This window comes from Eschrichtius robustus, chromosome 8 (genome assembly GCF_028021215.1).
Source record: "Eschrichtius robustus isolate mEscRob2 chromosome 8, mEscRob2.pri, whole genome shotgun sequence".
Classification (NCBI taxonomy): domain Eukaryota; kingdom Metazoa; phylum Chordata; class Mammalia; order Artiodactyla; family Eschrichtiidae; genus Eschrichtius; species Eschrichtius robustus.
The window spans coordinates 117104333-117131382 of record NC_090831.1 but is presented as its reverse complement, the minus strand read 5'-3'; the positions used below and the strand labels follow the sequence as shown (position 1 = coordinate 117131382).

At 49.4% G+C, this 27050-nt stretch overlaps 1 protein-coding gene across 1 annotated transcript in view; it reads right to left on the bottom strand.

Annotated features, from left to right (window-relative positions):
* TMEM178B (transmembrane protein 178B) overlaps positions 1-27050 on the bottom strand; it is a 354016-nt gene that overhangs the window by 228668 nt on the left and 98298 nt on the right. The window contains exon 2 of the mRNA XM_068549580.1: positions 12761-12874. Within this exon, the coding sequence (XP_068405681.1) occupies positions 12761-12874 (114 nt within the window). The remainder of the gene's footprint in view (positions 1-12760; positions 12875-27050) is intronic.

The following is a 27050-nucleotide window of genomic DNA, read 5'->3' as shown; positions in this document are numbered from 1 at the left end:
GGGGGGTTGTGACAGCTGAGATGGAGGGTGCCAGCCATTTCCTCACCAGTGTCTTTTGGCCGTGCAATTTTAATAAGCTCAACCTCAAGAAAGGAAAAATGAGCCTGGGATCATGCTGAATTATTCACAGCTCCAATAGGGTAAGCCAGAAGAACCCCTCTTCAGAGAGTAAGTAATAGCTCCTCATTGATTTTTTCCCCCTTCGTGATCCCTAGGTGAGAATCCAGTTTAAATATCCAAAGATAGAAGAAAATCTAACTATCCTCTTAAATCTGAGCTCATGAGTAATTGGTATATTTCCGAACTGTGTTACAGTTGACAATTCTATTCTCAAGAATAGTTTCAGAGCGATTGGTATATTTAAATTTATTTAAATATAACATACATACAAACACTAATTTTTATAGATTAATGACCATGATCAAAGAGGTCTTGTTTAATGACAGAATGAAAATTGTTGTTAGCCTTGAGACTTGAAGGCCAAAGAGATGTATGATTCATGCATTTATTAGATGCCAAAGTTGAATTAGCTTTGGATGTAATGAATATACCTTATTTCTACGCACAGAAAGAGAAATGTTAAGCTCGACAAAATATAGTTAATTCTTCCCTACACTTCAAGGAAAGCTTACTTTCCATATTCTCAGCCCATAGTTAGTGCTAATAAAGTTGTTCTCGAAATAAAGACAGCCTCCATGCCCCTGTAGGGAGTGAGTTAGAGAGCAGCTCGTTCAGACCTTGTCTACAGATCAGAATCTCAGCCCTTCCCCATAAAGCAGTTACACAAGCGCACCCACCTAGCAGGTGGCCTCCCCTCCTTATCTTACCAAATCTTACATAATCCACTGCTGAGAGTCCGGTCCAGACCACCGTGATCTCAGGCCTGGAACATCACAGAAGGCCCCTCAGAGTCCAGACTCCTCTCCATCCATCCCAGACAGAGCTGATGGATGAATTTCCTAAGGTATCATAAAGTCATAACACTCATACTACGTGGCTCTGCCTCGAGTTATTTAACTCCTGGAAGCCTCAGTCTTCTTATCAGTAAGCTGTAATAATAATAATATGCTCCTCATAAGACAATTGAGGTTTAAGTGAAATAATGCACGTTGGGGACGTAATACAGCCGCTGGCCCGTGTTAAGGCTTCACCAATAAGTGGGAGTTATTATCTCATGAGAATGCAAGCTCCATGAGGGCAGGAATTGCTGGCCCTTTCATCTGGTGCCTAGAACAGCTCCCAGTAAATGGTAGGAACTCAATAAACTTAACAAATGAAGTATTTCAGGCCCATTCCAATGCCACTATTCCTGCCCCGTTACCCTTGGCTGAGATGATCTTTTCCTCCTGTGGACGGTGCTAATAGCATTTGGTTTGTCCACGTCCTGTAGCGCCGGCCCCTGCTGTCTCAAGGTGATATCACTGCCCTAGGTCCTCTAGTGTAAAGCCCCTCTTTCACTGCCCGGTTCAGATGCCGTGCACACCGCAGGCCCTCAACCAGGCGTGAAGAGCCTGCCGGGTCCTTCCAAGAATGACCAAAGATGGATCCTCGTTAGCCAGAGCCACAAAGCTCCGATGGGGAATTGTAAACACTTAGGATCCCAGCCCTTCTCCTTCAATTTAGGGAGGAAATGGAACCGAGTTAGTAATCTTTTTAATTGCACACTTCTGTTAGTTCTGCCAAGCTAAACAGCAGCTGGATTTCAAACCTTAACCACAAACCAGAGGTCCCTACTCTTTTTGAAGTGAAGAAGTCATCTTTACTTCCAGGAAATGAAACGATCCCTTTGGGGCAGGAGCTGATGGCAATGTGAACGAGGGGAGGGTAGCAGAATGTAATGCTAACGTGACACATGGAAAAAGCCAGGCTGGGGTGGGAAGGGGTGCTGGCTGGGTGTCGGCATTGCCCCCCGCAACACACACAGACTCACAGCCAGAAGGAACGTGCCCCTCCTTCTCCTGTACCCCCACCCCCAAGAGGGCGTGCCCAGGAGCTTAGGGAGGAGGTAGCTTTTGTACAGTTCCTTTTCCTGGTTTCCCCGGCAACCGTGCAGCATCTAGATGCTCCAAGAGTGAGGCAGTGGGATGTGGTGGTGTGAGGAACGCGAATGCTGTGTCCATCCCAAGTGGTGTCACCTCCACACCCATGTTTAGCAGCCTCTCCGCCTCAGAAAGTCCCACACACACACTCCCCACTCCAACTGCTCATTTCTAATTTGGCGCCGGGTGCCCAAGCAAGGAGCCTCAGGGAAACGTTACATGAATAGCCTCATTTTACCAGCGTGAACTGAGAGGTGGGGCCTGAGACTGAACGATACCTAGGCACCAAGGATGCTTGATGTCTTGTGGTTGGGTTTCTGGATATCAGCTAAGCCTACACAGGACACACCATGGGGCATGAATTAACTTTGTATCAGTAGCTGGTTATGGGCTGAGAACAAGGGACAGGGGAGTCTGAGCTGTCACCCCACTGAGGGTGTCTAATTTGGGGGAATCCAGCCTAAGAACGACAGATGTAGAAACGGGAGACCACAAGACCATTCAGAGGCATATTGCCTAGAAAGTAGAAGATACAGTCTCCAGCTTTGAAATGAGCTCTATTCTAAAACCTCATTAGTAAGTCAATTATTTGGAATTCAGAAAGCATTTCCAGAGAAGTCATATCTGTTATAAATGATGATTGGGTTTCTAGGCTAGTCCACAAAAGCCTATTTAACTCATAATGTAGATGAAATACTACACACTTCCAGTGAAAAGCAACAGAAAAAAATCCTGTTGTGATACCAGTAATTAAATGAAAAAGAAAAACAGAGAAGTGGAAAATAAACAGCTTTCTTTCGTTTCCTTTGAATACTAGAGCTCTTGGATGGAGAGGGGGCTCCTGGTTGCTCGTGGGGAGGGGCTCTTCATTTACTTTAGACAATGGGATGGAGGGGAAGGAGCTGATGGTGGGGGAGGGCCGGCTGGAGGACAAATTAGAGTTGTCCTCTGGGATAATGAAAAAAAAAAAAAAGCATATTTGGGAAAGCAGGCAGAGAGGGGAGAAGAAAAAGTGAGTAGGTTTGTCTCGTATCAATAAGACGTAGGTCGGGGGGGACCCTTGGAGTGAGGAAAGAGCGTGAACTTTGCATTCACAAAGGCATGGGTTCTAGTTCTGCCTCCCAAAAGGACTCAGGCTGGGCAGCCCTGTAGCCCCCTCTCTCCCAGCTGGCAGGTTACCAGCTGTCTCCAAGGCCAACTGATTTCCCTGCAATTCTTCGTCCCTCTTCGTTGTTAACAGGGAAGGGCAGAAGCCAAGACCACCACAGCCAGCACCACCCCATGGCCCACTGTGGGTGCTGAGCTGAAAATAAGGAATTCCCTTTCCCCCAGGACAGGAATATCGCCTCCATCACCTCCCCCCCGCCTCGACCCTAACAGCGTCTCCTATCCTCTTCCTCTTCCTGGACCCTCTTTTCCCTATACCGCCAACACTCTCACAGTACCCTCTTTGGGAATGTGTCTTTTCCTTTCAGGAATACGAAAGGATCTCATCATAGTACATACTGGAAACCGCAGCCTTCCTGGAAGGCAGGCCTGGGCTACAACAGTTAGGAGAGAATCATTTCCATACTTCCCTTGACAATTTCAATACAGAGGTACTCACAGTGTATTTATCTTCAAAGCTCTGAAAATGTTACTTTTTAGACAACTTAGCATGTAAATCTTTTAGAGACTCATGTTATGGTCTAAACTGCATTCTTATTGGACACAACTGATAAATTAGAGAGCCGCTTCTGCTGCACTATCCCTGTGAGGGTCCCAAACACTGCCCATTCTCTGCTCTTAAACTCCTTTCACAACAGGCCGCGCTGTTGCCACTCAGCACACAATACTGCTCAGCCACTTTCTACTCCCACAGTGGAGGCGCCCGCTGCCAGCTCCCATCTCTCTCTCTCTCTCTCTCACACACACACCTGTGCAGACAGCAAACCCATAGCAGACCCACCAATACATACAGCTACACACGAGGCACGCTCACCAACACAGGCCGCACAGAGTTGAACAGAAAAGCCCCCAAGCCCACGAAGTATCATTTTAGAGCCTTTCCCCCATTTCCTATGGGGAACCCAGCGCCTGGCACAGCTGTGCTCCGATAATAACAGCACCTAATGCTACTTGGTATCAGCCTTTCCAGAGTTACTGACTGACTTCACGTGAATCATTTTATTTAAGTTTTATAATAACTCTCAAGACAGGTAATATTACCTCCGGTTTACAGACGACTGTACTGGGTTTAAAACACTCACACAGTTTGCCCAGGGTCATACACCTAGAGAGCAACAGAGCTGGAACTCAATGCCATGTCCCCTAGCTTGAAGTTCGTTTTGAGAGGAGAACATTGCAGAGACAAGATAGAGATTTCAGGCTAGAAAACAGGAGGATGCCCCCATAATGGGGGAAAAAAAAAAAATACACCTCACCTCTTCCTTACTGTTTCATTCAGTTAACAGAAAGAAATATGGAAAAGTTAAATTACCAAAGCTATAACCAAGTAGAAACTGACAACACACGACATACAAATAACTTAAAAGTCCTGCTTGTGCGTGAGAGGTGCAAAATGCAATATTTCCTCTCCCAGCTCCCGTCCAAAGCCCACCCACACTCTCTCCTCTCCTGAGCCTTCACTGACCACTACAAACCCCTGCCCTCAACGCCCTCCAGACCAAGAGTTCTCAAGCTTCAATGTGTTAAGAATCACACAGATTCCTGGGCCCCACCCACAGACATCTGGAGTCAGTGGCTTTGGGCTGAGGCCCAAAAATTTGCATTTCTAGCAAGTTCCCAGACGACGCTGATGCCACTGGTCCATGAACCGCATTTGAGAAGCACTGGACCAGACTCTGACAGGACCTTTAGCACACGGTGCAGAACCTGATTCCTTCTTCTGTTAAGTGATTCTGGTCCCCAGACGCCTCTTCCCCTACCCTCCCTGTAGTCCTAACGTCTTCAGAAGCAGCCTCATCCCCAAATCCCAGGACCAATCCTCATCACAGTTTGAGACCGCTGCTGTAAGACCGTGCCCCATCTTGTTCAAGGCATAGTACCCCTGACCTTAAAACTGGGCTTCTCTCCTAGTTGCTGTTCTCTATTTCTTATTCTAACTCCCTAAATGTTCCAGATTGCTCGGGAACCAGTGCCTGCCTTCTCCTGGCCAAGCCTCTTCCCTATTGGATCATGTAGTCCTGAAACCCCAAAGCAGCACTTACTGTATTCATAGCTGCTGACCCACTACCCTGATGACAAGTGTCTGCTGCCCAGATATCCGTGTCTCATCCAGCCCAGATCCCCTGCTGCTGAGCTGTCCCCTGCCCGCTGGGACACTCAGCTCCTGGTCCTGTTTCCCTCCCTCCCTGCTGTAGCTCACTTGCACAGTCAGCTTCTGTTGTCTGAGCTGTTGGAAAGATGAATCACCTGCAATACTGAGCTTCCTTTTCAGCACCCAGAGCTCGGACAGTTCCCCTAGAGGGCCCAGAGAAAGCAGATCCTAGGCCATCCCCCACTTTTCCCTGGACTGTAAAAAAAAAAAAAAACAAAAAACAAAACAGGCCAAGCTTCTGTGATATGGTAGTTTTGCCTTATGTTTTGCCTTTATTTCCCCTGCAATGAGTTCTTGCCAATTTAAATGTGGAGGTCGGGACCCATGATGTGTGCGTGTCAGCCGCATTAGCCTGCACTCTGGGTAGTCGATAAACATTAAGCAACAAGCAGTTGGATCCCTTGCCTAGTTGGCACCTGGAAATACATCATCCAATTTGGAAAGCAGGATACCTTTTAATATCCCCTCCAGCACCTAACACGGGGCTTCTCATGGAACAGGCATTCCATGAATATTGAATGAGTAAATGAACAAATGGATGAGGGATGCCAGTGGGGTTGCACCCAGGTCTCCTTTGTGGTGTCCAGATCAGTGTGCTCGGCCAGAATAAAACACCTTCCAATCTGCAGAAGCTAAGAGAATGTCTCTAGGCCAGACTCCCAACTAATTCCCAGCACAAAATTGGACCTGCCCATTCGGATGAATTGTGGCTTGAAGACTGCAATTACACCAGCACAGTGGTTCTCAGCTTTGTTTCAGTACCTGGCTATCTTTAACAGAAAAGGTTGTGCCCTACTCCATCCACCCCGCCCCTTACTCCAGGCCTCCTCCCTTCCCTACTCCTAAGGCCGCCTCAAAAATAAACTCTCCCTCTTGTCCACTCCATTTCCGCCACTGGTTCCTAGCCAGGCCACCATCTAAGTAGGTGGGATCAACAGCTACACATGTGACAATTTTAAAGTATCTCCACATGACTTTTAACACCTCACTGTCACGCCTTTCGGTGAAGTCTCATGAAAAATAACAATGCTATCAGGACAGGTAACCCAAGAAGACATCAACACCTTAAAAAAGTTCATCCAATTAGTAAACGTGCTGTCTAGCAGAAGCCTGAGGGAATGGAACAGAAGAGAGGTAGGTTTTGACAGGCAGGGAAAGCTGTGAAGGAAAGGAGTCCTGGCATGAGTTACAGCTGCCAGAGCAGGTGTAGGTGTGATACCACATTAAGGGGTGTGTGTTCTCTGCCTGGCCTGTTGCAAAAATACCATAGGAGCTCTGGGAGGACAAGCATAGGGCAGCCTCTGGGCTGCAGGCTTTGGGTATCCTGAAACGTTTACAATGTTCCCTGCAAGGGCTGGGTGGGGGCAGAGAGACGTGGGATGGGTTGCAAAAAGCAAAGGCTTTAGAACACCGAGCGACATATGGGGATGCTCTGTCAGCTGACTTCCTGTGCTACCGGCGCTTCCACAACTCTGGGGACGGCTTCTCGCTCGGGATGAGCCCCATGGATGCCAGTCCTGCAAGCAAGAGGCAGCGGGCTTCCACAACTCTGGGGACGGCTTCTCCCTCGGGATGAGCCCCACGGATGCCAGTCCTACAAGCAAGAGGCAGCTCGCAACAGACTGCACACAGTGAGCACCTCACACTGGCTGGGCCCAGAGGCAGATGCAGGGGAAGGAAAATGGCCAACACTGCAGGGGACCGAAGCTTCTCTTGTCTAGGATGTTTACCTCATTAGGCTGTTTTACGTAACATCAGCCAAAAACAAAGAAAAAATAGCTGGAGGGTGTCTGCTGGAGTTCAGACCTGGATCCTTAGTCTCAGATTCTTCTGAGGCCAAGATGGGACCTCTAGGCAGCCCCTCCCTCCCTGGTATGGTTACCCCATCTGCAAGAGGTAGTTATCGTTGTTATAATTACTCTTATTATCATCCCAACCCCTTGGGTCTACCACATTCATTTTGTCATAACCAGGGACGGCTGGGGGACGAGGGAGCAGAAACCTAGGCAACTCCTAGGCTGTGAGGCCAGAGGTCTGAGTAGGAGTAAAGTCCAGAGGGCAGATGAGCAGGCTGGTCCAGAAGGGCCAGGACAGTCCATCAGGAAAGGAGAAGGTAAGCGCCATCGGGCAAGAAGCCAACACAAGGCCAAGGCCAGAAGGCCAATGCCAGTGGGGAGGGGCAAGGAGCAGTTTTGGGCCCAAGAGGTGGGCGGTACCTGGGGGTGGCTGGAGGGAGTCTTAGCACCAGGGAGACTAGGGTTCAGGGGCAGGATGTGCTAATCCTGGAAAGAGGGGAGGGTGTGGAAGAGGCTATGGAAGAGGCTAGAAGAGGGGGAACCAGGTAGGGCTTGGCCAAGGAGAGTAAGAGAAGAGATAGGCACCAAGATCCACAGCAGAGCAGCAGACAGGCTAGGCTTCCCACCATGCACAGCCTGGGTGGGGCTGGTCCCCCCAGACCGAGCTAAGCTACAGGCCTCCACGGTGGGCGGTCAGGAGTCTCGGGGTCAGGGATCCAAGTGTGTCACTCAGGTGCGTGCATTAGACAAGACAGTTCTGAATTTTATTTCTTCTCCCTCTTAGCAGCACATCCACTAAAATGTCCTCGCTCCCCCACGAAGCCTGCATCTCTGCTCCCTCCCTCCCCCAGTGCCCTTTCCCTCCTCTTCCCCCTCCCTCTTTAACTACGTACCATATTGCTTCTGATTCCACTCTGCAAAGCTACTGTGTGAGGCTGTGTTTGTGTGTCACTGGGGGTGGGGAGCGAGCCCTCAGGAGGATGGGGGTGGTGTCAGGGTGAGGAGACCATCTCTCCCTCCCTCCCTGGCCAGCTGGAAATGTGCTGTGTGACCATCCAATTTAATCAGCTGAACTTTCAGTCTTGACAGAAGGAAGCTTTAAAAGAAAAACAAAAAAAACCTCGAGCTTTCTTGGCTCTCAGCCTCCTGAAAGATAACGGAGAGGATGTGATTGCAGGAAAGTGGAATCCCAACTCCCTGATTCCCACTGCCAGGGGCAATCAACTGTGAGCTGAAACCTCCATCTTGAAAACGCCAAGTGGAAAGAGAGAATCTGAGCTCACAGGCACACGGCTCCGGAGCCTCAGGGCTTGGACCCTGGGGAAGACTCGTCAGCAGCTGCCCAGAGTCCCTGACAAGCAGAGTCGGAGACCAGGGGGTGAGAAAGGGCTGCCCTTCTCGCACCTTCCACTGGGTACCTGGCCCTGCAGCCCCCAGGCAAGCCCCCCGCTGTGCCCCCTGCCACCCGTTCCCCCAGCCCCGGTCGCTGGAGCAGCCCCCCAAGCCCAGCTCTACTCCATGCCAGCTCCTCCTTGCAGAAGCACCCACATCTCAGCGACATCCTCTCCCCAGAGCCTGCTTTCTCAGCACCCTGGCTGCCCAGTCCCTAGCACAGGCCACCCAGGCCCCCCTCCCCCACCCCCTGCCCTGCCACTGGCAGCATCCAGGCCCCCAGCTGTGCTGAAAGCACATTCCAAAGGGACACCAGTGACAGTGAAAGCAAAGGCACAATCACTAGGGATGGCCTCAGGGGCTCCTGAAGGTTGCACAAGGACACAGAATTCTCCAAACAAGCACAGCAACCCAAGCCTGAACTTCAGAGCACGAAAAGCCGGTGGGGATGTGTTCTGGTGGCACCGTTTAAGATGTCACCGTACTGCCAGCCTGCTTCCCCTGACCACTGCCAATCTGATTCTGTCATATTCCAAACATTAAACCAGACCACCCACCCCGAGAGTGGCATTAGCCAAGCTCATCTCCTGTAGCCACCCCCCCATCCTCGCTGGCCCAGTGACACTCACCCACCCTGCTCCAGCCCCGGAGGTGGCAGGAGGATCCAGATCAGGAGTGCAGCGCGTCCTCATAGCCCACGGAGCCCGGACCAATGCCACTTGGGGTCACTGCGATCTCATGGGAGGCAGCAGACAGGGAGGAAGTCAAGGTGGGCTGCCCCAGGCCAACAGTCAGGTCTGGGTGGATTGAGGGCACGGTCCCAACTATTGAAGGAGTTCTGCCTTCTCTGGGGGAGCTCTTGCCAGGGTGGGAAGGAGAAACAGGTACACCCAACACTTCATCGGCAATCACCATCCAAGACGGATTCAGAACCTTGTCACCAAATCACCCAGACAACTCAGTGTTCAAACCTCCATAGCAGAGACCACCCTAAACACACACACACACGCATAAACACATTTGATTCTCCGACCTTTACTCCCCAGAGTCATGGTTATTATCTCTTTACACTTGGATTTATAAACCTAGCAACCTACAGATAATTTTATTCTTTCACCTGCTATTCATGGGACCATAAGGTGAATGAGCTCTCAGCCAAATAGTTAAGCCTCCCACTGGTGGGATTAACTGTTCAAAAACCACAGCATAGGGGCTTCCCTGGTGGCGCAGTGGTTGAGAATCTGCCTGCCGATGCAGGGGACACGGGTTCGAGCCCTGGTCTGGGAAGATCCCAACTGGAGAAAGCCCTCGCACAGAAATGAAGACCTAACACAGCCAAAAATAAATTAATTAATTAAAAAAAAGAAAAACCACAGCATAGTTTTAAACCAAACGGTGCTTTTCTTATTTGAAAAAAAATTTTTCAACAGTGTTTGATGACCACATGCAAATCCTTGATGAAAATGTAGGTATAACCTAAGTTTAACCAAAGTCCAAATTATTTACCAGAAGTTATTTCAGGAGGAAAAAAAAAATCAAATTTTTTGTTTTGGCAAAAATTACTTACTGAGAAAAATTACAGAATGTAAGGTATTATGGCGAAATTATAAAACGATAACCAACCTAGTATTAAAGGAATTTATTTGATCCCACTGACAGTATTAAACAATACAGGACTCTCAAATAAGTAAAGAAATCAGAGTCTGATTTTTTTTTTTAATTTCCAAAGCTTGATCATTGGGGTTTGCTAATCTTTGACAGTTTCTACTTAATTTCAAAGGGGGCTTATGTGCCCATTTCCCACCTAATGTCATCGATATCTGACCTTTGAAAATTAAAACTGACATTTACTACACTTCCCCATTGTGCCAACATTGCCAATTACGTTCAGCAGCAGCTTCAGGTGTGACCCATGCTCGCCTGCTCTCTGGCTAAAAATAGTTGTCATCGATGTCGGGAATGGCAAACGTTCTCCGCCTGCTTCACAGCCCGTCAGGTCACTTTGTGAAACAGGCAGATGAATCCCTCACCAACGGGGAGCCTCGACTTCACCCAACACGGGGTGCCCAAAACTTCTGCATGTATCAGTCGCTGAGATGGCTTTTATCAGTTAAAAATAGATCTGTTAGCACCCCCATTCACCACAGCAGAGGCTGCACGCTCGATTTTGCAGAACCTAAGGGCACTCCAGTTTCAGAACAAGAACCCGGGAGACACTGGGCTCAGAGAAGGTCCATAAAGCTTAGCATTAGCCTCTTTTCTACCTTCGTTAACACCATGTGACATATTTTCAGTGATGCCCTTGAAACGCATCTGTGCAATTTACGCTAGAATAATTCTTCTTGCTGAAAAACTTTCACAAACTACCTTAACTGCTTGAAGCCATTATACTATATTGTAATCAGTGCATCGCCTTGTAATTATTTGCTTTGTGAATGTATCTCTCCACTCCTCCCCACCCACCCTCCTCCACCTCCAGACATGAGCTCTTTGAAAGAGCTCCCTGAGGCCTCAGTATCCACCATGTGCCTGTTACACAGAAAAACTCGGTAACTGTGATTGAATTGAGTGAATCTGAATTGAAGCCAAAATACCGACAACTTCTTCCTTCTGAGATTCCATGATGCCCCTCCCCTCCACTGCATTGCTTAAGTTATATTTAAGTGGTTATTCTACCAGGCTTAGTCATGTATCTTGAACATGCATTGTAGGTGTCTATTAAGTGACTCTCCTAGACCAATGCAACTTGACAAATAAGCAGTCATTGTCAGGGATTTATATACTTGGCTCTTTACGTGTCTCCCTCCAAAAAGGAAATTAATAACCCTGATTACTAGTGTCCCTAAGGCAAATCTCACATTAAAATTAAGTAAGTATGTGGTATGCTTAGCTCAATGTCTAGCACCTGAGGATGCCCATTGGACGTTAGCTCCCTGTTCCCAGGTTCTGGTTCGTGTCTCCAGCAGTGATAAAGCTTGTAGTGGGGGGGAACCATTTGGTTAATGCATTCCTATCTGCTCATACCTGCCCTACATCATTTTGGGCCACTGGCATTAGGTAACACCCATCCAGACACCTAGTCAGAATCTTTTTCCTGAAACCAACGAACGATTGCTCTGTTTAATTTTACTTGTCTCACCCCACCCCCACTTCAAGCTATGGTGATTTGATTAAAACCAAACCAAAATGTGGAACATACCTGGTGGGCCCCATGCATGCAAAAGACAATGAGGCAACAATAAAGAGAAAAAAGATGGTTTTGACCTTCTTCAAAGTTTACCGATTACAGGATCCTTGTTATCAAGAAACAATAAAAGAGCCTCCTTCACATATAAGCATAAACTGAAAGTTAATCTTGTGACATTATGTGAAAAAAGCTGGAATCGGGAAGAAATGACAAATGCACCAGAGGCAGCGTGGAGCTTACTAAGAGGGAGAATGTGTTCACATGAAGAGCAGTGCTGGTGATGAAGGAGAACTTTCCCGACACAGACAAGCAGGTGGATCCCCCTGGAGCAGAAAGGTAAAAAATAACCAACCAACTCTGTCTGCTCATTAAGTCACCCTCTCCTCATAATTCAAGTCTCTGAGAATCCCTGACCAAGAATTTCCCTAACCAATGGAGGCAGATATTCTGATCTTCTCTGAGCAATCACATGCGAACATGGGTCCCAAAGCCTATCATTCTAGGGGAAACAGAAACTTATAAGTTGAGGACCAGCTCCTCCCGCTTCGTGACCGCTCCGACATGCAAATTCCCGGTGTCGTGCTGCCTGCAACCACCACCGGGTCTCAGCAGGTCTTACCCCATACAGAGGACAACACGAGGGATTAGCAGGTTGCCACAGTAACACCCCAAGCAACTTGGAGACACGCTGGACTTGAATCCCAGGAGTTGGTTTGGTCAGAGAGGTGAAATCTTAAATGCCTACCAGGATGGCGAAGCAAGACCACTGATCACCGTTCTAACTGCTGGTGGTTTTTTGTTTTAATTGTAGAAGCAAACTCCTCAAAAGCTACCACGCCATCAAAACCAACCGAGGCAACTGTGACCCACAGACATCGACACTTTAAGGACTGCTGCCAAGTTCTGAGACTGTCCACAGGTCTCACACGGAGGTGCATCTGTCCATCCGGACCGAGCTGCTGATGGGCATCCAGTCTCCGCGCCCTCCAAAGGTCACAGCCAGAGAAAGAAACTCAGGTGTACTTACGCAGGGCGTGCCACTCATCCTGGCGGATGGTCTTCGTGATGTTGAAGGTGAGGTTCCTGGGGATGGTGGCTGAGGAGTAGTGGTATTTGATGTACGTGCATCGCTCAATTTCTCCTGGCAAAGAGAGACAGGAGACCAAATGTTAATGAGGCAGCAACCAGGTCTGGGGCAGTCTCCAGGATCCACTTTTCTGTCCAAGGGACTTGTTTCATATTGGGCCTGGCGACACCTACATTTTACATGTACAAGGTAATAACCTTGACTCCAAATGAGCAAGAGAGTAGGACGAAATCAAACGCCATGGATTTAGACAGAAAAATACACCTCTGGCGTCATTCAGAGGTGGGAAGAGTCAATGTTTAGGCTGATAGCAGCTTGTTAAGAAAGTCGTAGCCATGTGTGTTTAACGTTAAGAAAATCAACTTTTATATCAAGGGAGGAAGTCTGGCATCTAAAGACGTTTAGTTTGCACCCACAGACCAGGGAAGAGCAGGCCTCGGCCTTAATCACGTAGTACGTGCTGTCTCGTGGAATGCTGAGCTAGAGGGGGGCCTCTTGCCTTTACTCTACCCCCGCCCCCCCCCAACTGAACACAAAGCACTCAAATCCATCTGTATCTCCTTGAACCAGTCTCCTCTCAGATTTCTTGGACAAAATTGAAGCCCCCTGACATACTCAACACCTGGTCCAATAGGACTTTTACTGAGAAGTTGTTATCAATCAATGCATGCTTTGCTAGTCAGATTGTCAAAATAGCCCTACATCTTAGAGCAGAGGCCCTCCAAGTGTGGCCCTGGGAACACAGCATCAGCATCCTCTGGGAACTTGTTAGAAATGTCATTTCCCAGGCCTGACCCCAGACCTGCTAAATCAAGAACCCGGAGGTAGAGCCTGCAATCTGAATTTTAATAGGCCCTCCAGGTGATTTCTGTTGCACACTTTAGTTTGAGAACCGACACCTTCGAGAATCTAACAGAACTGCCAAAGCATGAATTTATAAATCCGCCATGTTTGCAAATTCCAAAAGGAAGGCATGATTAGGAGCCCTTGGCCTCCTGCAGACACTTCCATCGACACTTGCTCATCTGGGGGATGCTAAAACTCAGTGTCAGCGTGTTGTGAACAATCAGGAAAGGTGTCATTTTTAAAGGTTAGGGGTTTTAAAATTTGGTTTTGCACCTGAATGGATTTTGATGGTAATCCATTTTGCACCCCACTGATTTTCAATTTATAAGTGGTGGCACCTGTTTCAATTGTCTGATCCCTGGCTCACTGTCAGCGGGGAACCTGGCAATTGGTAGAGTGCAGTAATTTAGACAGCGCCTTATTGTAAATCATATCTGGACAACCGCCCACTGCCCATTATTGGCAGACACTCCCCCAGTGGGACAGACGCTGTCCAAAGGGGCAAAGTTTGAGGAAAGCGTTACGCACTATTTTTCTTTTAATTTCTCAACTCCTCCGCCTTTTTCCCCTTAGCCTACAAACATCCTGAGTCTCTCACATGCCATACCATCCCCCAGACCACATCCCCCCACACCTCTGTCTTCCTTCTTCCCTAAGTTGCTAATACTTCTAGAAAACGTAGTCTGCCAGACAGTCTCGCTTCTTCAACCCACATTCATACCTCGTTTCCGTAACAATTTCCATTAATAGCATCACCTCCCAGCCAGTCCACATCACAAGTCCCACAGGCGTCCCCAAGGCCTTCCCAGCTCTAGTGGTGCCACTCCCACCTTGATATCCAACTGGTCACCAAATTTTGTCAGTTCTGTCTCAGAAATGTCCCTGGAATCCAGCCTGCCCTCTCTGTCCCCACTCCCTCTATCATAGTTGCACAAAAACAATGACTGATCCCAACAAACAGCCACATTTACTGAGGACTTAACTAGGTAGGAGAGACTTGCCAAGTGCCTTGTAGACCAGTGGTTTCCAACTTTACTCATGCCCTGGAGCAGGTGGAAGAGATGTGTGCAAGGCAGCCGGGACGAGCAGATGGGCTGCTGCGTCCGGTCCAGCCTCGGGGAGGGTTGAAGGAGCCACACCTTCAGCCACCGGTAACCTATTCGCGGTAACCTATTCGCGGCTTCTGTACTTGTCCCACCAGCGGGACGCTCTGTTATGAACACTGCCCTACTAATCCTTTCTCTAACTCAGTTAAGCAGAAGTTCTGATGCTCATCACCCTTATTTTACGAATAAGAAAATGGAGGCTCAAGAAGATGAAGTGACTTGCCCAAGGGAGTACCAGTGCCAGGAATAGAACTCAGGATCGTCTGATGGGAGTCTCCCCAGCCAGGCCGCCCCCCGCACCGCTGCTCGGACTGCGCTCCAGAAAATGCAGTCTCTTTCACACACGGGATAAACCCAACACTCCCGGCGGAAAGTCCCAGCCCCCATTGGGCCCCAGCCACTACACACCCTAGGCTCCAGCCAGGCGCCCCCCTCGCCTCCACCCTGCCCTGATAATGCCCTATCCGCTCACGGCTCTGTCCCTCCTCTCCTCCCTGCCTTTCTTTCACCTGGTACACCTCCAGCTCCTCGGCAAAGCCTTCCTGCCTCTAGGATGGCACACGGCAGTAGGCATTCAGCGTCCCCTCCTTCTCCCTCCCTATGCTCTTTGTCCTGCTGCAGTCAGCACACCAATGGGCTGTGATTTATCTATTTACACACCTCACTCCCCCACTGGATGATGAGTTTCTCAAGGGCAGGGACTTGTCTTACTCATTCATCTTTATCTCCCTGGCCACCAGCACGGGGCGGGCACCAAGAACACGTGCTTTGAAGAAAGCAATGAATAATATAAGGCGCCCTTTATAAGACCACAGTGGGCAAGGAATCCAACTGCTTCTATTATATGCAATGAATTAGAATAATTGGGGCAAATTAGAATGTTATGAATAAGAGGAGGTGATTGTTGCAGAACTCTGGGATTCTACAGCAAACACCTCTTCCCTGTCTGGACAACGTAAGGAGAGGCTTGTCAATCACATATGAACATGGAATAGCCTCTCACTGCACTTTGTAAATGTAATCCGAGGGACAACTAGGTCAATGGTTTTGGGGTGGAATAAAGAGGAAAAGAAAGAAGAGAGGGAGACGTAGGGGAGAAAGGGTTTTTACATGAATATCATCAGCAACTACCTGGGACATATACAGTTGAGCAGGTTGTGCACTGCATAAGGGCACCTCGCGAGGGTGCCTAGGTGCTGAAGTCCAGCTGCTGCTCTGCTTGCCAAGACATGCACCCTGGTGGGGTATGCGGGGGATGTCCCTGTCAGAGAGGCTGCCTTTGTCTAATTTGCACAAAGATGTCATGCAAACTAGCAGCCACCCTACATTCCATGATTTCAAGATCAAACAAAATCCCCCCTGGACCCAGCTTGGGAGACACAAGACAGGATCCCACTGGTAAGAGCTAGATTGGTGCCTATCACTCATGTCTGAGAAAAGTACCTGATTTCCTGGCTAAGACCAGGTTCTCTCAGCCTCAAAACATACTCAACAAGTGGCCACAGGTTCCAGGCTCCCTGAGCCTCCCTCACCCCCAGCCCACCCAGCCAGTGAGGGAAGAGGCCACCTGACACTCGACAAGAGCAAGGAGCTGACGGACAGGCACCGTGGGCAGCGGGCCGGGAAGCCTGGCTGGAGAACTTCCCAGCAGCCCCACTGGAGGCCCTCACTATTTGCTTTGCCTCAAGGATGCAAGCATACTGCCTATGACAGCAATTAAATGTGAAAGACTCAAATATTGCCTAAGAAGAAAGGCAAAATATTTACCCATGTGTCTGCAGGTCCTGTCAGTGTGCTGGGCTTTTGTCAGTTCAGGCGCCATCTGGGCACCAAATTCGTGTGCCCAGAATGTGGGCTTCCCAATACAAACAGATTCGCCTGCAAAGAACGGGTTAGAGGGGCGACCCGGAAGGCAACGGAGAAGCCCATGACCTTCCCCACCTCCTGCATTCCAGCCCAGAGACATGAGCTTCCCGCTCCGGAAGCCTCAGCTGGGGGACCAGAAAACTGGTCAGCGAGGCAGCAGGGGTGGCCCCTCCTGTGGGCCCCTTGGGACTTTATACCTTCAGCCATGCTCTGCCCTCTGAGCTGAGGACCCTCCTATCTGCGTGTCAGGGTCCCAGGGAGATAGGATACCCAAACGGGTAACCGAGGAGTTTCCAAAAGGGACAACTCACAAAGCTGAGCACAGAGTGTAAAGAGACCAGCCAAGGGTGGTGCAGGGCCCTGGGGCTGGCAACACAAGGATATGGTGTAACACCGGGACCCGGAAAGGCAGAGGGGGGAGCCTCACCGGAACCTGGAGAGGTGATGCAGGCTTCGGCAGGGGGTCACAGCCAACCTGTGTGAGGGGCAGGGAATAAGCACCCAACCTCTCACTCCTCCTACCCTCATTCCCTGCCGGTTTACCCCCGTTTCCTGAACCCACCTGGTGCAGGGGGGCAGCCTCTGAGCACAGAGCAGGTGAAGGTGGGGACTGGGCCCAAGAGGCAAACACAAGCATCCAGCTCATGCTCCCCTTCTTTCTCTTTCCTTTCACATCTCCCCGGCCCTCCCCCCTTCTAAAACCTCACTCCAGCTTCCCTTAGTCCGCTGCTAGCCCCTTCCTCCTCTCCTCCACCGCCACCTCTCGAGGTCTTCAGTGGCGAAGGGAGACCCAGGAACAAGGAACGGGGGGAGATGGTTCCTATCCTTTTTCTGCCTTTCAAACCCTTTAAGACCCAAGGCATGAGTGTAATAATTCATGCTAAATACTAATGTACCTCCCGCACATAGTAAGTGCTCAATAAATACCAGTTATTATGAATTGCTGCCCTAAGACTACTTACTCTAAGGGGGCAAGACCACAGAAAACCACAAACAATGTCAGCAACCAATGTCTATGTCACACTACACAGACACAGAGGCAGGGGGTGGGGAGAGGGAGAGAGAGAAATTTCACATGCAATATCCCTAGGAGGCTGGTAGCACAAGAGCCCTGATGTACACTGGGCATATGAGGAAACAGACTGGAGGGGGACAGCAGAGACAGTGTACACAATGAACTCTGGATTCTGGTCATGCTCTACAATGATACCAGCAGGCGATATTCCTTTCATGCGCATCTGCTATCAGCAAGACCTGGTTTCCTAAGTAGCTGTAGAAGGAGTCTATTACTCCACAGTTATGTATATTAAGTGGAAACCTTCTTAGGCAGGGCGATTTCAGAGGCAGTGCTAGGACCCATCCCCACACCATCTAAACTTATCTTCCCTAAACAGGTGCCACAGTACTTATATTCATGCATTAGAGAATCATTCCTTTGGGTCAGACACTGTTCTCTTAGGTACCTATTTTTAAAGCTCTTTTAAAGTAAGTCCAAAGAGGGTAGTTCTGAGTCACTAGTGCCTAGGTGTGGATGAGATTCTGAAATCCCCTTCCTCCTGAGGGACCCTCTGCAGCAGAGGGACCCTAGAGAAAAGAGGCTGAGAACGGCGTGAGGACCCCGGCAGCTCATGAGGGAGGGGGGAGGGTGTGCTGTAAAGGCAACCCTGCAACTTCACGAGCATATCTGGTGCTGATCAGCGTGGGCCTGAGAAAGAACCAGAACATGGGACCCCCTCCCCAGCTCTCACTTTAAAAGTGGAGTGATGCCGGCTGGGTATGCGATGGTCAAACGTATTTAGGAAAAACTGGGTTCAACAATGTTTAAAAGGTTTACTTACTGCAGGACTTTAAGAGTTCTTAATGTACACCGTAACTCCCCTAAAGGGGACAGGTATGGTGTGCAGACTTCCCCAGACTCCTTTGACCCCAAATCCTTTCTTATTCAAAGAGCAGTTTCTATCGCTCAACTGTGAGCTCCTCAAACCCAGAAACCAGGTCTCTTGTTTGCATTTCTACCCCCAGGGCCAGGCAGGCAATACATATCTGGATGAGTGGGGAATAGACACCAGGGTCTGTCCTTTGATCATACAAGGTAAAGGAAGTAGTTGGCCCCAAGTATGTGCTGGCCTCCTCTCCGTAGCCATATCGGGGAGCCGCCAGCAACGCAGCACCAGGCTCAGATGCCCATCCAGGAGCTGTGTTTGCACGACGCCCTGAAGTCAGTCTGGGACCTTTGTGGGCAGGACTAGAGCCATGGCTCTCGGTGCTCTTGGCCCACCTCAGACTCCGGCCGCAGCTGCAATGAGTGCTCCCAGGCATGCTGACGGCACCCACGTCAGGTCCCTGGCAAGTCTCCCGCCTCACTGCAACCCACAGGTCACTTGGCCCTCAATGGGCAGCCCACAAGGGTGCAGGAGAGTCAATACTCACAAGAGAGACCCTCAACCCAGGGCGTGAGAGACAGAGAGCAAGCACCCCACCCACTGGAGGATGGCCACCAGGTGCCCTCTGCACAGTGACCCTGAGAGTGGCCCTGGGATCCAAAGTGACGCTCACAGCAGGAACCAGCTCAGCACCGCGCCATCCATTGGCTTCTCCATCTTCCCGGGAACTCCCCCAAAGTCCCTGTCTCGGGATCTGCTTTGGGGGACCAAACGCTGAAGAACAACCACCTAGGGGGGAGTAGTGCAAATGGTTTATATGTTTGAAAAGTGTGAACGGTACGAAGTAAAAAAGTTGGTGCAACTTGATCCCGAGGTTACTGTGAAGGGTCCCATCAGCACCCAGGGCTGAGGCAGGTTCCTCTCCTTCTCAGCTTCCCTTGTTCCTCATGTTCTTTTCTTCTTGATGATCGAGCATCCTAAAGACACAGGGATGGATGACTGGACCACTTCTGAGAGTCCCCGTGTTTCCTTCATTCCAGAGCTCCATTCTTTAAAAAAATTACATCTATTCAATGCCTTCCATACGCCGGACACTCATTTTATCCCACGTCATCCTCACAACAGCCTTGTGAGGTAAATATTACAGTAATATCCCCCTTTGACTGAAGGAAGAGAGAGTTTAGACAGATGAAGGCCTTCTCTGGAGCCACTCAGCCAGCAGGGAGAACAGCCAGTGTCTGGGTGTCAGCGCAGCGGTTTCAGACACCACAGCTGTAATGATTCACTGCCTGGTTGGAGATTCACTGGGAACAAGGATTATTTTGCAGCCACAGTGCTTCGTATGTGGAGGAACGTGATACACCCACTGATGAAGAAGAAAGGGAGGAAGGCACATCACCCATGTGTTGTCTGCTGCTCGTCCTTCCTCGGTGACAACGGTGAGAGAGGCCAGGACACTGGGGTCGGTCCCGCGGACCGGCCCTGGCCTCAGCCTGCTACAGAGTGAGCCCTCACGGTCTCACTTTGACATCTGTCTCGCCCACCAGGCTGGCGGTTCTTAACCACTGTTCTAGCCCGAGGCCTAATAAATGGAAAGACTCAGTCAAAGGTAGAAAGAACACACTGGAAAAAATTGAAAGCCAACCTTTTAAAAAAAAAAAAAAAAAAAGATGAAACCGGTTGAAGCTTTAAATCTTGGACTTCATCCCCTCCTTAAAGGGCATTTTCTCAAAAAAAAAAAAAAAAAAGTTAAAATTACACCTTAGAAGGGAGAGGAAGTAGAGAGAGTCTCCTTTGGCAAATGAGGAAAGCCATTATCAGATTAGCGTTACCAATGCTGGATTCTTTAGCCAGCCACAAGAGTGGGGACGGAGGTTAGGGGGGTTAAAGGTTTGAGATCAGAAGCAAAACCATGTCCCCGATGAAAGGGGAGGGAAGCAAACCAGGGATGTCCCAGGGGTTCAAGGAGGGCAGACGGGACTGGGGTTCCCACACCCATCACGACCAGGTCTCCAAGCCCAGCAGGAAGGGGAGGAGGGTGGCGAGGGCAGCTATGTTTACAAGGGCTCCCGGACCTCAGACAGGTCTTCGCAGAAGCTTATTGCGAGAAACCTCCCCAGCCCGCCCCCCATCTCCTCTTCAGCGTGTCCTGCTCCTTCCAGATGTTCTGAGCCGAAGGATTTGCAAGGCTTATCGCTGCTGCCGACCTGGCGAGAAAGAATGTTTTATTTTCTTCATACTGAGGAAAAGTGTTACCTACGTTTCATTTTTAATGCTTTCAAACGCATTCCATTTGGTGTGCATTGTTTTTTTGTGTTTGTGGTATCGGCGTGGCCTTTTAATGTTGTTTTTGTATGCAACGCACAGACAGATGCCTAAATATTTAATTCCTTTCCATTCAATGTTTCATAAACGCTTGTTAGGAGCCATGTTCAGGGGGCCCTCCTGACTCGCACACAGGGATTGCATTCTTAAAAACCCTGCTCCCAAATGCCAGCCCTCCACCCACCCAACCCCATTTCTGACCCCTCACCCTCTCCTCCAACACTTCTGCTGGCTACTATTGTAACACAGTTATTTGTATATTAATCATCTCTTTCTCTCTGTGGTAAATGTTCTGGGATAGGGGAGCTTGTGGTTTTCATCTTTGTACTCCTGACGGCCCAGACGGTGCTTTGAGTATGGTACAAATGACGCTTGACCAACACGGGTTTGAACTGCACGGGTCCACTTGTTCACAGATTTTTTCAATCGTAAAGACTACAGTACTATACGATCCACGGTTGGTTGAATCGATGATACAGAGGAACCGCGTATAGGATACCCTGACTATAAGTTATACTCGGATTTTCCACTGCACAGAGGGGCCACGCCTAACCCCTTCATTGTTCAAGGGTCAACAGTAACTCCTTTTAACAATCGTTTATGTTCAATGAATGCTTTCTATGTGTTAAGTACTGTACGAAGGACTTTACTACACATTATCTCATTTAAGCCTAAAAGTTAGGCTCTGTTACTATCCCCATTTCACAGATGAGGACATAGAGGCTTAGAGAGGTCTCCTGCCCAAGAACGCAGAGCTATTACTCGGCACAGGTGGGATGTAAACCCACCTACCCCGCTCCCTAGCACCGCACTATACCCACTTGTGAAGAGAAACTGGGAAAAACCAAGCTCTTCAGAAAAAGAGAGTCCCTCCAAGGTTTTCTATCGGAAACAAGGCAAAACTTTTCCATGTGCAGCCATTTCCAGCTTCTACAGACTTTGCTACTCTTATCAGAGCAGGACAGAATGTTTGCTTCCAGAGCTCCCCTAATGAGCTGGCCAGAAGACAGCTCTTAGTCGTGGTAGAAGAGGGCTGAGAACGTGTCTACCAGCCCCACACTCGGCCACAGCCCTGTCCCCGCTCCCAGGACAAGCCACTCATCAGCAGGGGCCTTGGGCAAGTTACTCAGCCTCTCAGAACCTCATTTCTTCAGCTGCAAAATGCAGATAATGACAGCACCCACCTCTTAAGATTGACGAGGAATAAACGAGACAACTTATGTAAAACCTGCTCCAGAGTAAGCATTCAAGAAATGCTCATTTATCAGTTCTATCTCTGGGACACACACCCGCTCCCATATAACAGCCCATAAATATGTAAAGACGGCTCTCACACCCCTCCCACCCAAGGCTCCTCTTCTTCCAGGTGAGAACGTCCAGGTTCTGCACCCACAGTCTCAGAACCCAGCTCCATATACTGGTCATCCCCAAGGTTCAGCCACATGTCAAAATCTCTCCCAGTGCAACACCGACCACGGTCGTTCCCTGAGGATGCAAAACCTATGCCTCCCCTGGTCTGGAGCCGTAACTCTATCAGCACAGCCTGGTGCACTGGGAGCTTTGCGGGCAGCCACGTCACAGGGCTGGTCACATGCAGGGGACGACGCACAGGTGCTTTCCTCCAGGGAAGCTATGTAGCCACCATGGGCTTGGGCAGCTACCTTTCCTCATTTGGGGTTGTTTTTTGCAGTTTGATTTGTTACCTCCTGTGGGATCTCCTATTTGTTCCAGGCCCCTGAAGAAATGTTTGGATGGTGATGCTGTCCTTCCATGAATTAGCCATCAGTCCACACACTCCATCCGCGGGCCACCCGCACCCTCATCCAAGTCATCACTAAATCCCCCGACAGGGCAGTGTTGAGGGCAGAACTCTGCGCGCGCGCGCGCGCGCACACACACACACACACACACACACTTCCTTGCGATCAGAAATCAAACCATTAAGAGAGAGCTTTTCGGGTGGGACCGTCCAGCCTGCTGTGAATTCCCATTCCCGATCCACCTCCCCAGGCCCACGTCCGCATCTTCTGTACCTGGATGTCATGTGTACTTGTCTGCACCGTTCACCCCATCTACCGGTCTAGGAACTGCATCCACAGAGGGGATGAGGTCAGCTCAGCACCACAGCTTCCTTGCTGAGCACCCCGCCACCCGCCTCTGTTTCCTAAGCCCTTTCCCTCTAGCCCAGCTGCCTGTCTGTGTCCACAGAATCCCCAGAGTCTCCTTTATTGAAAATCTGGACATGGCACACCTACTCCCAGGCTCACAGCACCCTGGACACCACACCTTCCTCTGACCGTCCGGTCTCCCTTCACAAACGGGGTGACCTCACTGGAGAAACGACCTCCCACGTTCCCTGCCATCCTTCTGCATCATCAGGCGGCCAACACAGCAATCAAGGAATAGAAATAAGGCCTCTCTGCTGGGTGACCACCACGCATGTCCACGTCCCCCCGTCGCCCCTCAGAGCACGGTCCCCACGCCTCTGGCTACGGCTCCACCCTCACCCCTGCCCCAGGCTCTTCTCATCACCTTATCAGGTGACTCCTTGACTCACCACTGTAGCATCTGACATTTCACAGTCCGGTGCTAAAGGTCGCCTCATCTTTTGTGGGATCTACAACCTTTTTATGCTCACTTCCTTGTTCCCGGATTTTGAACGTCTTTTCCCCTTTCTGAGTCTTAAAAATGTCTTGTTTAAAACATGGAAAAGTGTCATTACATAGTAACTTCCTCACAAAAGGAAAATAAAGAACGAGGTGTCACCATGCTGGCCTCACACCACCCATCTTCCCTGCAAGGTTCTGGCCGCCTTTTTCCCCAACTTGCTCATGTATTTTCCAGCTTGAAACAGGCTGCTTGGGAAAGAATGAGAAGGTGAGGTATGGCTTTAAATTACCATCTGGGGTGTAGTAAATTATCTGCTCCCTTATTCCCATCACATCCCTAATGACCTTCCGGAAAGTTCAGGGCCCTGAGCTGCCACTGCCCTCCCCAAGGCCGCCGCCCACCCCGGAGCACCGACACCCCGTGCGCAAGTCTGGGGCTCCTCCGGGCACAGTTTCAGCTGGTGGAAGGATCATCCATCTCCAGGCCCTGACAGACAAACGAGGAGAGAAGGAGACCAAATCTGGTTTTTCACTGGAAAACAATGAGCTCATGCTTTCTCTCCAGAGACCCAGGAAGTAGAGACAGACCCGGAGATGGGGAGACAATGATGTAGGCAGGCAGGAGTGATGAGGGATGGGCAGGAAAGAGGGAGGGAGGCCAGGCTGGCACTTTTTTAATGTCACTTTTGATAGGAATCCCCAGCTCTCAGGCTGGAGGGAAACATCCATATTCTTTAAATTAAGGATCCAGCATGAGGCAATTGTCCTAAAGGGGAGGAACAGTGAGAAGACAAACCGAGCTGGAAATTCTTCATTCCTGCTCCTTCAGAGAAAAGTAAGATGATGGTTCCTGAGCTGCCAGCATTGCAGATGCCAGGGCAAGGATGGCTCCAAGGTGGGGTCCAGATCAGATCGTGGACACTGTTAGCTTTTTTGATGGAGGCTCTGCCACCCTCAGGTGTGCATCTCTATAAGACCAGGGCCAGGCATTCCCTATGGATGCACCAGATAAAAATCAGAGAATTCAGACAGCTGCCCAGGTATTTCCAAATAGCTGAATGTTTGTTTTCAGCTAGGGGGGAAAAAAAAAATCCAGCTTACTGAGTTTTCTACTTTTCATTTGAAAAAGGAGTTTTATAATGCTGATTTTCCTTTTTACCAGTTAATTTAAGGAGAGGGACAGAGAGAATGTGCGTGTGTGTGTGTGTGTGTGTGTGTGTGTGTGCGTGCGGGGCAGCATTAGGGAAGGTTGGGGCGTACTATATGAGAAACCAAACCCAGATGACTGTTCATTATTTTACTCTTAAACTTGTTGTGTGCCTTAGCTAAAAACTAAATGGAAACTAAAGATCACAGAATTAAAGTAGAAAATCCAAACAGATTAATTATGGTTTTCTTTATACCTCTACTCACAAAATTAATTATTTTCTTGTTTAACTTAATTGACTTGGCTAGATTAAAGATGTTAATTAAAGTGTTAACTTAGCCTGACTCATTAGTTGAAATGAAATTCAAAACCAGAGTTGAAAATATGAATAGTGAATTATTCCACCTTCCCCACTGTGTCCAGCAGCACTATTGCGGTCAAGAGCCTGGGCACCGGAGCCAGCTTGCCTGGGGTCAAATCCCAGCTTTGAAACTCTCAGGGTGAGTGATCTTGGCCAAATAAATAAAGCCCTCTGTGCCTCCATGCCTTCACTTTAAAGGGACATGATACAAATATCTACCCCCTTAGGGGTGCAGTGAGAAATCAGTGAATTAGTTTAGATAAAGCATTCAGCACCTGCACCTGGTAAGCTCTCCATAATTATTCCTGATACTATGTCATCACCATACAGGATGCAGATTTATGATGTGTGTCAGATGCCAAATAAGTTCTTATGCGTGTGTCAGATACATGCAGCAATCATGTATCTGACACGTTTGAGCAAAAGAAATGGATGTCCCACAAGACAGGTTCCTAGCCCCCCGTCTTTGCCTGCCTCACGCCTCCTCAGCTGTGGCTCTGGCATCATCCACCAACTCCCAGGTCAGGGCATTTCCCCCTAGGCTCCAACCCTGGCTACATCCTACCACACTGCTCCTGCCTCAAGGACTGAGACCACCCCCCCAAATCCAGCCCCCTGGTGTAACACTGGTTACACCAGTGAGCTTCCAGCATACATCTCCCTGCCTACCTGTAAGACCCTCACAGACACAACAGCAAAAGCATCGCTGCAACTACACAGCACCGAGGACGTTGACCACCCAAACCCAGGAGAGTGACGATTTAGAAAAACCTGTGACCTGTGAAGATGACCCTTCCTAGTTGGAAGGGTGTCCCCAAGCCCTCACCTGATGAATCACTCACTGGTCCACACCAAGATGGAATTTCTCTTTTTTTTTTTTTTTTTTTTTTTTAACTTTCTGGAAATGCTGCCCCACGTTCCACCTCCCAATCAAAATAGCAAAACCTAACAGAGTCGGATAACATCAAGGTTTGGTAAAGACGGGGGAGCGGGGTGGGGGAAGCATTCAGACACTATTGTTGAGAGTGTAAGTTGTCACAAACACTTGACAAAAATCAAGTAAACTGGAAACATACACACCCTATGGCTCCAAACCACATTCTTGGACAAAATCCTACACATGTGCACGAGGAGGAGAGAAGAGCAGGATCCTCTATAAAGCATTGCTTGCCAAAAACAGTGACGACCTAAAGGTCCATCAATCAGGAGAAAGAAAATAGAAGGTGGTTGTATTTACATGACAGGATATTATACAATACTTTAAATAAATGAACTGTACATATGAATAGAGACAGAGAGACCCCAAAATATAACGCAGAGTGAAAACAGAACTGTAGATTTATACCTACAGTATCTTTGCACTTTTCAGTATTTTAGATTTTTTTCCTCCCACAAAACATAGTCTTGAGACCCAGTGAGAAAGAATAGTCACTTCTCGAGAAGAAATCCACTCAGTCACTTTGACAAAATCAAAGCCACATTATCCAAGTTTTAATGGTAGGAGAACCTCCGGGGGCTCTGGCTCACCTCCCACTGACCTTCTCCTGGTAGCTTCTAACCACCTGTGAGCCCCACCTCGCCTCCGCTGCGTGCACAGGAGATGGATGCCCAGAGGGACAGATGACACAGAGACACAGGAAAGCACCAGGGAACAGAGGGCGTAGTGACTGCCACACGGTGCCGGGCGAGGGGCGGGGAGGGGAGGTCACAGATGGCTGAGGACATCAGGGAAGGCTGATGGAGGGAGAAGGGAGAATCACGTTCTTCAGTTTGGGGGACATAGAACATGGGGGAAAGGGTAGCCTGGGCCCAGCCCACGTCCGAGTCTGCAGCAAACAACAGCAAAGACTCCTCCTCGGCCAGAGCCTAGGGAGGGCCCGCAGGGGCTCGCGTTTGGGCTGGCGGCAGGGCACTGAGGGGAGAACTCAGGCAGGGGGCTGTCATGGTTGTCCAGACACCAGGGCCCGAGTACGGCTGGAGGTGTGGACAGGGAGGACGCTGTGGAGCCTTCTGGTCAACCTCCCTGGCTCCTTGGCTTTGACCTGCTCCTTGAAAGGGCGGGCACAGCACCATCCTCCCTGCTCCCT